Raw genomic sequence first — 13,333 nt, forward strand, 5'->3', positions numbered from 1 at the left:
GAGTGGGGCAGCAAAACGCCTCATGGGATTCGCTGGGTGGCAGGAGATGGGGGAGGGTGGAGAGCCAGATGCGGGCTTGTCCACCCTTCCGGGGGGAAAAACAAGGAGGTGAAGGATCAGAGCGGGGGAGGGTAGGTTTAAAGCAAGGAAGGCATTGGAGGAATAGAGGAGCGTATACGGTAGGAGAATTGAAGGGAGCTATCTGAGGAGAGAAGGAAGGCAAATGGATGTTGTAAAGTTTAAGGTCTGGTTTAAAAGGACGATATACAGTTAAAATGTTAAATGATGTTTGTGTTAAACCCTGTCCTAAAATACATGACCTTTTACACCAACAAAGAGTGTCACTGTATGTATGTCCCGATGGAGGGGCCCGCGGAGAGAGAGACCCGGTCTAGTCTCTCCGCGGATACGTTCGGGACGGGAGGAAGTGGCGCGGAGGCACCCTATTGGAGGACAGGTAAGTAGGGGAGGGAGTTAGTTAGGGTATAAAAGGGGGGTGGAGGGTGGGGTCGGCCTCTTTCTCCGCGCCGACTAGTTAGCTAGGGGAAAGTTTTGACCACCCACCCACCCTGCATAGTAAGGGAAGGGGGGAGGATGATATTTAGGTCAAGGAGGGTAGGTAGGAAAGGTTTTCGTTAGCAGTCATTTAGGGCAGGTGATTTGGGAGGTAGCAGGAGATGGGGGAGGGTGGAGAGCCAGATACGGGCTTGTCCACCCTTCCAGGGGGAAAAACAAGGAGGTGAAGGATCAGAGCGGGGGGAGGGTAGGTTTAAAGCAAGGAAGGCATGGGAGGAATAGGGGAGCGTACACGGTAGGAGAATTGAAGGGAGCTATCTGAGGAGAGAAGGAAGGCAAAAGGATGTTGTAAAGTTTAAGGTCTGGTTTAAAAGGACGATATACAGTTAAAATGTTAAATGATGTTTGTGTTAAACCCTGTCCTAAAATAAATGACCTTTTACACCAACAAAGAGTGTCACTGTATGTATGTCCCGATCTCTGACACTCTGCGAAGGTTAGTGCGCAATAGGTTAACATCGATGGATACAGAGTAAATACATTGTTTTAAGGCGGTGCGGGTACCATGTAGTGCAGCTATAATCTCCACCCTGGTGGGTTCCATCTCTGCTTCCGGTGGATTCCCCTCCTCCAGGGGCCCGGTCTGCCTCGTTAGTCATTGTGTGGGCTACTGAGGCGTTGTATATTGCGTGATGGTATTCAATGCCTGCAAACGGTCTGTCTTATCCTTCCCCATGCTGTCTGTTAGATATGCAGCGGACACACAATACAGAGGATATTAGCGGGGAGGGTGCATTGAACCTTGTACCGTATCTTGTGTATACAGGCATTATCGATGGGTTGGTTTGGAGGTTGAGTACCAGATCTCTCCCCGGTACACCGCTCCCTATCCTGGCAGTTACCCAATATTCTAGCCAGTCGCACTTAAAGTCAAGTGCGTCGCAAGGCAGGACTTAGATGCATTGCCCACAAGGGGTGTTGATGGCAATATGGAAATGAGGTCCTCTGTGGCAACGTACACATACCGTATTACACAGTTTTGCATCTCACCTTTGGCAGACTGCAGGTTTCTCTTTTTACAGCTGGGCCCAGCACATTACTGCCAACAGGCCCGATCCGCTGATGACCTGGAGCGCAGGACACAGCAATCCCTACATGCTTAGTTAAAAAAAGTTGGGCACCCTGTGCAGGGCCCTTGTGGCAGCCGCACTCACAGGCGAGGGTGGACAGCAAGAATCCAGCCTGCAAGCCGTATCCAATGCAAGTGTTTGAGAGTCTGTAGATTGCAGTGCCTCTTCTGAGTATCAGTGAGGGCACGCGAGTCAGGCTCAGGTGATACAAGGCCGGTGCCCAGTGGTTCCTCACTGCATCCTCTGGGCCCTATGAGCCTCTGCCTCCACTGCCTCCGGTTGCAGACGATCTTCCCCACACTCGGCCTGGGACCTCCGATCAAAGGAGCCACTGCCGATACACAGGGTGCAGCTCCTGTTGCGAACCAGACTGCCCCAGCAAAGGTGCTCCCTGGCCCATGCCCCAGGGGTGGGCCGCCCTCCAGTTCTCAGGCACCACACTTGGCGTCCCCGCAACACATGGTGCTGATCAGCGGACGGGTGCATCAGAGCTGCATCGGTTGAATGCAACGCCGTTGAGAGCGCTTTCCCCTGGGCCACTGTTGCAATAATTCCAAGCGGCTACCGGGCACTACCGCACTCAATCCCGGCCACTCATCCACAGAAAGCCTCAGGTCCCACTCGCGCTCCCCTTGGCACTCATGGCGCCATAAAACAATCTGTGGGTGCCAGGTCTCTAGTAGATGCCAATGCAGCGCTAAAGAGTCAGGATCCAACAGGATTAGTGTAGGATTAATATGAATTTGCAGCCCGGCTGGCGGGAGCTCACCTTCTGACAGGCCATGTTGTCTGGCCACGCCCAGCATGTGAATATTTAAGAATATTAATAGGGGAGTGTGTGGACTGGTCTTTACACATAGACAGGCCAAAGCTTAGGCTGGCCCAGTTTATCGGTGGTCTGGCAAGGGCCTCAAAAGGTTCTTTTTTAAAGCCAGTTGGCCCAGTGAGGCCTTTTCTGGAGGAGATTATGGACCACTCCAGAATTAGAATCACATAGAAGTGGCCTGGAAGAAATTATCGGTCTACCTGGGGCGGGAAAACTGCCTTGGTTGCATTATATAAGGATACAATGAGCAAGTTGGATAAGCCCAATTTATGGGAGGATCCAGAGATGACCTGACAGTCAGTGTCAAAGAAAGATCTTGTAGTATTATATAAGCATTCCAAACTGTTGATGATTCTAAGGAGTGGGTCTGTAGGTTTAATGACACAAAGATTTTTAGAGTTTAAGGACCTTTACGGATTTGAATCTTTCTTAGATGAGATACATCGATTGTTGGCATGCAAATTATTTTTACAATTCAGGCACGGTTTGTTGCCCCTGCGTGCGCTGACAAAGAGAGGGGTGGCAAAAATTCCCTGAACATGATTTGTCCTGCCTGCGGGAGGAGTCTGAATCTCATGTTTTTTTTCTTTTGTAAAAACTATGCCCACCAAAGGAGAAAGTGGTTGCTTCCGATATGCAGGTACCTGGGCACTAGGCAGCATCTGGAGGCCTCAGAATTTTAAAAATAAATTCTTGTCAACCAATTGTCTATGCACATGTCTAGTTCCTATAAATGTGGATTCGTTTTATATGATGCATGTTTTTATATTTAATGCATTTATTGTTTTATGATGTGCTTTAATGGCTTTGAGCCGCAATAAAGGAATTTTGATACCAATACCTCACCTCATGCGAACATCGATGCCACTTCATAATGTGTGCCGTTTCTTTATGGAGAGTAAAAACTTAAAGCTAATTTTAAAACATTTCCTAAGCGCTTAGAGATTCCCAGTAAAATGCACCCCCATGTTTGATTTATTTCAAATGATCAATTAATTGTGTCGTCTCATAAATGCCAAGGCAAACAGACAGCAGTTTTATAACTGGTGTAATTTCAGAATCGGACTGACCTAAGAGGCAATCTGGCAGTCTGAGATCAGAGAATGGGAAGGTTTTTTCGCTAGCTGAGAGCCTGTTTTACGGTCTAATTTACATGGTATTACCACATTGCCTGAACCCAAGCACAAACGCGTGTAGTCTCCCGTACTGTGCAAAATACCTATACACAGTGCTTAATTTGTAAATACAAAGGTGCCGGTGCCCAAAGCCCTCCTCATAAACGCGCGGCTGCTGCAATTAAATGTGTGAACACGAAATACTGAGGCGGCGTAACCCTGAAGCCATCTCAGGCCTCTTCAATCCATATGAAGCCAGTATCTGCCCCCTCAGCTCACTCTTGCAGCTTTCTACTTTCTCCCTTTCTGACGCTTTTTCGTTTTTCCCTTCCTCCTTCTTTCCCATTTGTGTCTTTTTCGCGCATCAAATGCTTGATGCAGAAGAATAAGCCCCGGCCCTCAAAAAATAAGTGCCGGTGCTCAGCACCGGAAACAACAAGCACAAATTATGCACTGCCTATACATCTTGTTCTTTTATACGGTTAAAGCCGCCCTAATTTGCATATCAGGGCCAATTTTTTAGCTGTCTGTTTCGCAAATGGGAGACACTTTAAATTCGGAGCCCCGAATGTGTGTTATTCAATTAATGTAAAACGATCTCATATCGTTCGTGATCCACGTAGGTATAACCATGTATAATTAATAACGGTATGTGTGTACATATATAATGACTTAGTGGTTTGTACAAATCAATAAACGCATATTTTGGGAAAAAAGCGCAAATTTATAATTTCATTCACACACATACTGCATTATTTTTTTCTATTTTCCCCGAGATTGTTCCTGCAGCAGTGTTGCTATTAGTGCTGCCCTCTGCTGGGACTAAGGAAGTAGTTCTAGTGTGCGAGCAGCTGGCTCTCCATGTTTGAGCAAAGTTTCCTCTAGGGGAGGAGTCGGTGTGCGGCTGGGAGAGGGTGAAACGCGGCATTATCGCATTCTCTACATCCAAGTACTCCTGGCTGTCACTGCAGACTTGTTGACATGGAAGGTGGGGAGACAGGCCCCGAAACAGACGACACCCTCACAGGTAAAAGAACTACAGCGGCCATTTCCGAACGAGCATGCTCCTGTGTGCCCAACGTTTCAATGTTCCCTGCTCCACTATCACTGTGCGTGCACTACCTGCGGTGCTGCTTCAGTAGTACATCAGCGGGTTGTTGCATTAAAAGAAGTATGAGAACAGTGATACTGCATGCAGTGGAGGCGGGGTCAAAGGTGTGGCAAACACCGCCCCTAAAATATTATGTAAGTTTATTTTTTGGTCTTTCTCTTTCGCATAGATAGGTATCAAACACAGCACAGCTTAAACGAACAATAATTTAAAAAAAGTTAAGGTAATCAGTGACCAGCACACTATAGGCCATTATGAAACCTCTATTACTCAGTGCTCTGCATAGGTCTGTCAGAAAGCCACAGAATAACTTCTTGGGTGGTGCAATGGAGAATAGTGGCTTTGGAGGATAGTGGCTTGTGTGTTGTTAGTGCTACGAGTGCCCAATCTGTGACGGAAAGCACTGAGAACATGTAAGTCATTATATTAAACTTGCATTACACTCAGTATAAGACAGACTATTATCAAATGTGCTAAAAGTTTTCAGATAAAATGGTGCTTCCAAAATATAGATTTTAGTAATACTCAGACTGTACCTAATGATTTATTTTTATATGACTGCCCTGAAAGGCACACACTTCACAGCTCAGCTGGTAACTCCTTTTCAGTACCAGTCCAGAAGAATAAATTGTTGTCATCACAAAGTTTCATGTGATTCGATCAATAAAACCATTCCGTCTTCCAAGCCCCCTTTACATTTGCAGATTAACCAGTTGTGCATGTTTGCATTTCTTTCAGGCAAGCAGGCACTGGGCAAGAAGGCCTGTTTTTTGTTAAACTGCTTGCCTCTCCCTTGGTATCCCAGTACAGGAGAGTCCCTGAATTAAGCTTAAACTTGACTTTTGATAAAAAGTAGTGGAATGTTTTTTCATTAATTAAAAAAGTATGTGCATGCCGTGCCCCTCCGATTCCACCCACTTCGACCACAGGGTGAGTTAAGCCCTGGGAAATCTCAGCTGGCTATATCTGTCAAAATTGTATATATCCCTTGGAATCTGTCTGCACCAAACCTTTGCACAACTTTAGGGCATGTTAGCGCGTCATACCTTATTAAATAAACTTACTAGGGAGACGTGAATAGGCCGATGGACCTTTTGACTTGCTTCAAGATTTTCCCACCATACATCCCATACTAACACAGATCAATAACATTAATAATCAATAGGAGTCCACCCATCGTGACCTCTCGGGCATGAATAACCACACCTTTATGTGAAAGTTAGAATGTTTATTTCCCGATATTAACAATGCTGATGTCAAATAACTCAATCTCAAAATCAAATGATAAACATACAGAAACAACACTGGCTGTCCAAGGCGGTGAAAGAATTGCGATCTAATCAAAGCTTGAACTATTACACATTCCAAAGTTACAGTACAAATTAATAGCAAGAATAACTGCACAGATAATATAACATACATTAAGATTTCAGTAAAAAAAAATATCAACTGTTATTACATGTAGTGAACCTCATCAGTGAGATCCCTAACTAACACCAGATTAGAATAGCAAGTTTGGGCTTCATGCAAAACAATTTAGGCACACAAATTTGGAAAAACACGTAGCTATGTCTCTATCAAAATAGCGGTTGGAAACTTAAAAACAAAAGCAAATAGACATAGCATTCAGTAAAGTCATGGTATACCTGTCCTCAATAGGGTTCAGCAAGCTGTGACAGTCTTCAACAGCACATCAGTTTGGTCAGCCATACATCAGGATTCAGCATCAAGTTCAGGAAAAGCAAAGTCTCTATAAGTAGTTTAAAAGAATATAGCTAGACTCTCAAGATAGTTAAGAAGAATATCACAGAATGGCCTCTCAGGACCGTTAGGAACAAAATAACTAAATGGCCTCTCTCCTTCTGGTGCAGTCTGGCTGAGTTAGATTTCCCAAAACTACTTCCCACATCCTAATTGGTCAGGGGATCACATGGTCACACATTGTCCAATAAAACTAAAACCCTTAAGCTACAATTTTACTAGTACATGGATCACATGTCGATGATTGGCTCCTCTTCTCCCACTCTCGTCAGGTATCAATATTGTTGCAGATTCCAGTCAGTATGTTCCTGGTCTTCTCCTGGGAAAGCCAGTCTTGCACACATTACAATAAACATTGTTGCACTAGCAAGTACATCATCTTCTAGCAAGTAGTTTCCCATGAGAAAGAACTTCAGCTACGAGCACATGGACAGTACATTGGAAAATCACAACTTAATTCTCTAGGCATCCATTTTATTAAACGCCTAAGCAATGCAGCTTGACATGAGGCCGTGCAACTAGGCCAAGACCTTGCTAAGTTAAGGCCTACAATTAATAAAGCTAATACATAAAGCATAACCTTTAATATGGCATACTACTACATTAATTAAACATAAGCTCCACTTTTCATATTAATAAGCCATTAATAGGTACACTTTGTGAACATTGACGGCGAATCTGATATGCGCGCCTTCAAATGCGTGTATTATTTTTCTCTAAGTTAATACATTTTCTACGCAAATCCAACACTCAAAATACATGAATTTGCATTAGTAAAACTCATTAAAATTCTGCGTTAACAGGAACATCAAAGAAGGGAGTTTAATCAGGAGTATCCTTAATGGGCATTGAAACCATGGGCATGGCAGGAGTACAGGTATATGGGGTGCAATTCCATATCAACCACCATTTTTTTAAATGCACACTGAAGATTAAATAGTGGAGGATAAAACATATCTCACCGAAATCATGCTGCAATTGATGGTTGTAAGACTCCTTGAAGCAGTGTAAGCTGATGAATAAAGTCTGTCGGGGGTTCCATGATTTGTTTGCATTGTTGATTGTTTCATTGTAGTCAGTAAGGTGTTGAGTGTCTCCTAAAATCGTTCTGTCAAGCCAAGTAATCTGTAAGAAAAAGTAGAAGATGCTCTTTTTATTTTTAAGTTACTGCTGGCTTCGCTGGTTTGACAAAAAGAACAATTTGAAAGGAGAGGCTGAATACCTCAAGCACTACAAATACATAATTAGCAAAAAAAAAAATAGGTTTGGAAGCTCCTGCAGAGTTTAAGCCTTAGGTTACAGCTCTTGAACAAAAACTCTTGTGAAGTGCAGCAGCATTTTAAACAGACATGTTCAGTCACAGTATTAGATCCTTGTTGTCTGTGGAACTATTCCAAATGGAAAAGCACAGCTCTAAATTTTATAACTATCCCTATAGATACGTGTGTATAGTGTCATTTTGATTTAAGGTGTAGTAAATGTATTTATTGAACTCCATATTCTAACACCAACTAAATGATCGTAATTGAATAACTGAACACAACGGGCTGATCTTTGGCGTTAACTGGAAGAAACAACATGTAACCCTACACTCTTGGAACTGCACTATATGCAGTCCCGGACTCCAATCCTGGCTTCCTCGATTGACTGAATTGTATGATTCTTGGTCCATATCCCTTTACTTCAATATGCATATGTTTTGAAAACACAATTAAGTCCAGGAAATGTGTCCCAAGAACCACACTTATAAGTGGCTAGTATAAACAAATGTTGCTCCACTTTTAATACCAGTAAAGGCCATATAAATAGAGAATATGACAAAATGACACATTTTGGGTAACTTGTAGCAACCTCATGAGGGAATGGGGGTTTTCAATTCAGTGCCCCAATCTTATGTATTTAATTGAGATGCTGAGAAATGCTGAAAAATGTTTTTCATTTGAAGTCTTTAGCATATTTTTTCATGAAATTTGTTGTCTTATTTACATCTTTTGAAGGCATGGCTCGTGCTTTCGTAGTGAGGTAGCGAGATACCCATTCCAATCAACTGTGTCCTCAACTCTGTCACATAAATCAGAAATCTAGTGCAAAACCAAGGAGGAAAAATGTTAGTTTGGGACCTTGGGAGAAGAACCTACCATGACAGAAAATAAGAAAAATTGTCTTTGAAATTCCTCCTCTTGTTGATTCACTGCAGAGAGATTTCAGAGAGTAAAACCTGGCATTTTCAGTGGCATCTCGTCTTGGTTTCTGCCCACTTGAATTTTACAATAGCAGTAGTAAATAATCTATCATTCACTAGTGCTAAAATAAAAATATGCCCACCCTCGCAGTAGCCTGAAACAGTAAATCTATCTGATGGCTTGAGCTGGCATAGGAGAGACTGACTAAGACTGGCAAAGTCCTGTCCTTGGCCTCAGGGCCTCCCCATTAGTGACTTGCTGTGAAATGGTACTGCTATCTGTCAAAGAAGCTGCCACCTCATCCTCTCTCATGTTGTGGTGGGGGAGGGATGTCAGCAGTCTCACTAACCTCACAGCACCTTGTGGCAAGATGAGAGAAGGTCTAGGGAAAAGGCAACAAACTGACAGTTTGAGCCTACATGTCATTGCGTAGACTCCACTTTTCTGCTTTGGTTTTCTTGGCTGGAAGAAGCGGTGTTCCTGCCCCAAGTGTTTACCTAGTACCAACAGCTAAAGCACACCAGCTCAGGCATCTGAAGTAAGTGTAGTGTTGTGTGAGTTATGAATGACAGAACCCTCCTGACTCCTTAAGGGCTCTGTAGAACTGTGATGTAGGTATTAGAAGGTGGTGAAGTGAATACAGGTTTAGAATGTTGAGTTTGCGGTTACACACAGACAAATAAAGACGTGTAGTACACAGCTAGGTATGTGGTGTAGTTATTGGTGGGTACCCTGGCTGGGGAAGACTCTACAGCTGGCCACGAGATGGGGATAAGTAATCGAAAGATCGACAGTGCTCTCCCAGAGAGTTTTTCATGGTCCAAGCAAACTTATCGTGTGTGCCATGTGTGCCTTCGTCGAAGTGCAGACGTATGTGGAGTCAAAGCACAGTGCCCAGATGGTGTGAAGTGTTTGAAGATAAAGAAAGCTTCACTGATTAGTCTACACATAGGTGGCCAAGAACCTCCTGGCAAGGCTGTAAAGAGGGTGTTAGACCTGGAATCCTTGGTATGGTTTCCCCTAACTTTTTGCCTTCTGACCGACTGTTTTTCTGACTTTATTTTTGCTAGCTTTAGGATTCTGTGCACTTTAACACTGCTAACCAGTACTAAAGTGCAGATGCACTGTACTAAAAAACATGGTGATATTGGCTTCTCCACAATTGGCATATTTAATTTACTTGTAAGTCCCTTCTAAAGTGCACTGTATGTGCCTATGGTCTGTAAATTAAATGTTACTGATGTGCCTGCATCACTGATTGTGCCACCCACTACAGTAGCCCCTTAAAAATGTCCCAGGCCTGCCACTACAGAGCCTGTTTATGCAGGTTTAAACTGCCATTTCAACATGACAGGTAATTCCTAAATTAGGCTCTTTTTAGCCCCAAGGGCAAGGTGCAGTGTATTTAAAAAGTTGGACATGTACTTTTAAGTTTTTACTAATGCAAGGCATATCCCTCCAATAGGTTAACATTGGGATTAACTTGAAGCAGTTAGAAATTTAGAGTTTGGTGTCTCTGGACTCACAATTTAAAATCACAATTTATTGTGAAGTTTGATTTTAAATTGCAAGTGTGAAAATGCCACTTTTAGAAAGTTGCCATTTTTTTACTCTAATCACGGATTAAATCTCTTTATTGAAATTTTATAAAAGTATACAACTACTCCACCTACAACCACTGGCCGGTGGATAATAAAATATGTGGCAATAGAAAATACAAAAACACAGAGAACAAGACATGTACCCCCCACACTTGCACTTCGTCATTACCTCAGCGCCTGCTCGTTAACTCCCATTTATGAACAACTCTTTCGCCATTATGTACTATCTATCGTCTCAGTCGGGCTTTTGTCTGAACTAGTCTAACACAGGACTCATTAGTATCGCGGACACCTCAGCTTCCTAAACTCGTCAAAGAGGTAGGAAAGAGAGGACACCCATCTTTTATCAAAAGTAGGCAGGGATCCAGTTGCTGCTGCTGTCAGTTTCTCCATCCCCAGTATGTTCCATAACTTATGTAGTTTGTCCGTACCTCAGAACCCCATTGGGCTAGAAGAAGCTGTTTAGCTGCTCCCAGCACCAGCATGATGGCACTGCCTTTCGGGGCTTTGAGAGGGTAGGACTGCGGTTTTGGGAGTCCTAATAGGATGTAACTCGGAAAGCGTGGTATTGTTGTGTCATAGACCTCATCAATAATGTTCAGAATGTTGACCCAAAAGGGGGTTATTGGGGGCAGTGCCAAAAAATGTGTGTTAATGTACCCAGCTGTCCACATTTCCGCCAACACCAATCAGTGGTGCGCCTCTGCCAGCCAGCCACCTGTGCCGGCGTGAAATACCAGTAATGCGCTATTTGTAGAAATAGTTCTTTAGTGTTCATATTGTGAGCTGTTACTCACATGCAGTGTAATACATCTTGCCATTCCCTATCTGTAAAGGGACGGCCACATTTAGCCTCCCATCTACGCCTTGCAAGGGTCTGGGGCAAGCTCGGTGATGTAGTCAGAAACCCATAAATGTCAGAAATAAATTTCTTATTAGTTGTACGTGTTAATAACCACTGTTCAAAGGAAAGGAGGGGCTTACTCGCATGTGGTCGAATTACTGGGAGGACACCCAGTGCTGGAGCCCAAGTATTGCCAGTATGCTTTTTGTGGAAGGCCATAAGACAATCTGAGCTGGGAAAATTCCATGATTCCTTGAGCAACAAATAGATCTCCAATTCTTTTATATTTGGAGTCCTGCCAGATCTTGAATGAGGACACTGTGTACTGGGGGGAAGTCCGGATTGCCGCGTTTCTGGAGATATGTGAGATGAAAAACCCTTACACATCTGCACCTTATCCCAGACCTCCATCGTGGCTCGCAGGATTGGAGAGACATAGACCCCTGCGGGCGACGTACCCGAAGAAGCCAAGGGACCTTCGAGATATGTTGTCCAGCCACTGCGTGGTCAGCAAAGCACCAGTGCTTCTCAGTTCTCATACTGGACCACTCCAACATATGGCGCAGCTGGCCAGCCTGATAGTAACCAACCAAGTGAGGAACTCCCAACCCTCCTTCCGATTGGGGCAGGTAAGCCTGCTCCCATGCCAATCTCGCCGTCTTCCCAGCCCACATGAATTCCCATATCAGCCTCAGTATAGTATCGAGTACCCTGGGTGGGGTTTGTAATCGTAGGGTCCGCATAATAAACAGCACTTTGGGCAAGGGCATCATCTTCACTGCTGCAATACGGCTTAGCCAAGAGAGGCCATAGCCTTTCCACTTGGCCAAGGGCCCACGGGTCTCACTCAACATGGAGGCATAAATGCATTCAGCTATAGTGGCTTGAGTGGTGCAGATTTGCAAGCCTAAGTATTGTACTGTTTGTTTGGCCCACGTAATGGGTAAGATAGTCTTTAGCGCCTCTACCTCCCTCTCTGGCAGTGTCACAAAGAGAATGCAAGATTTAGCCAGATTGGCCTTGAAACCATCCAAACCTCTAAACGACACCAATTCCTCCAACACTGCCAAAAGTGATCTCTTCAGATGTGTCAGGTAAAGCAGGACATCATCTGCGTATAGAGCTATCTTATGGGCTCGACCCCCCCTATGGAGATACCACTGATAGTTGATTTTGCAGTATAAGCTCTGTGAGGGGTTCCATGTATAGGGCAAACAGTAATGGTGAAAGGAGACAGCCTTGCATAGTCCCCCTGGCAATAGGAAAGGATGCTGATAGGCTACCCTTAACACACACACTCGCCCGGGTGAGGGTGTAATTACACTGCACCCACTTGCAAAATCACTGCCCCAAGCAATAGTGGGGAAGGACCGCAAACAGAAAATCCCACTGAATTCGGTCGAAGGCTTTCTCCGATTCAATGGAGAGTAGCAAAGATGGGATGTGGACCCGCTTCTCCTTATCTAAAAGATGACAAAGCCTCCTAGTATTGTCGACACAGGTTCTCTCACAAATTAACCCGGTCTGATCAGGATCTATCAAACCCTGCATGTAGGGGCCTAGTCTATTCTCTAAGATTCAAGTGAAAGATTTAGCATCCACAGTCAATAACGTAAAAGACCAGTAAGACGAGCAAAGGGTCACACCCCGGCCGGGCTTTGGAATGACCGTAATAATGCCCATCTGCATCCACGGGGTAAGTGATCCTGTAGAAGTAAAGCTATTAAATAGCTGTGCCAACACCGGAGCCAAGTGATCCCCAAAGAGTTTATAAAACTTTGCCCCCAGCCCATCCTGTCTCAGCACCTTGCCCGTGGGGAGGCGTTGCACAGCTAGTAAGACTTCAGTAGAGGTGATGTCCTTATCCAATGCCTTTGTTATTGGCTGGGGATTCGGGACAAAGGCTCTGAGTCCAGGTATTCCTCTATTGCCTCAGCTTCCAGGTGCTCCACTGCATAGAGGGAGGCATAAACCTCCCCAAATTCCTTCAGGATCAGCCCCTCATCATTAGTGACAGTGCATCACTGGGCCTGGATTGCATTTACCTGGCGCTGCGCCGCCTGTGCACAGAGCCTGTGGGCCAAGAGTCGTCCTGCCCTATTACCCCCCCACTTAATACATCTGTTTGGTACGCAGTAGAGCATGTGCTGCTCCATCCATGTCCAAAGCCTTCAATTGTTTACGAGTTGCCACAAGTTGTCGCCTCACTTCAGTTGCGCCCGTTTCCCCATTGCCTCCCCTCCAGT

The 13,333-nt window shown here is 44.5% G+C and overlaps 1 protein-coding gene across 4 annotated transcripts in view; it reads left to right on the plus strand.

Moving 5' to 3' along the window:
• Window positions 1-4,441: 4,441 nt before the first annotated feature.
• SLC18B1 (solute carrier family 18 member B1) overlaps window positions 4,442-13,333 on the plus strand; it is a 615,369-nt gene continuing 606,477 nt past the window's right edge. For all 4 annotated transcript variants that reach the window (XM_069235175.1, XM_069235174.1, XM_069235177.1 and 1 more), the window contains exon 1: window positions 4,442-4,614. In XM_069235175.1, the coding sequence (XP_069091276.1) occupies window positions 4,569-4,614 (46 nt within the window). In that variant the 5' untranslated portion in view covers window positions 4,442-4,568. The remainder of the gene's footprint in view (window positions 4,615-13,333) is intronic.

This window comes from Pleurodeles waltl, chromosome 5 (assembly GCF_031143425.1).
Source record: "Pleurodeles waltl isolate 20211129_DDA chromosome 5, aPleWal1.hap1.20221129, whole genome shotgun sequence".
Lineage (NCBI taxonomy): Eukaryota > Metazoa > Chordata > Amphibia > Caudata > Salamandridae > Pleurodeles > Pleurodeles waltl.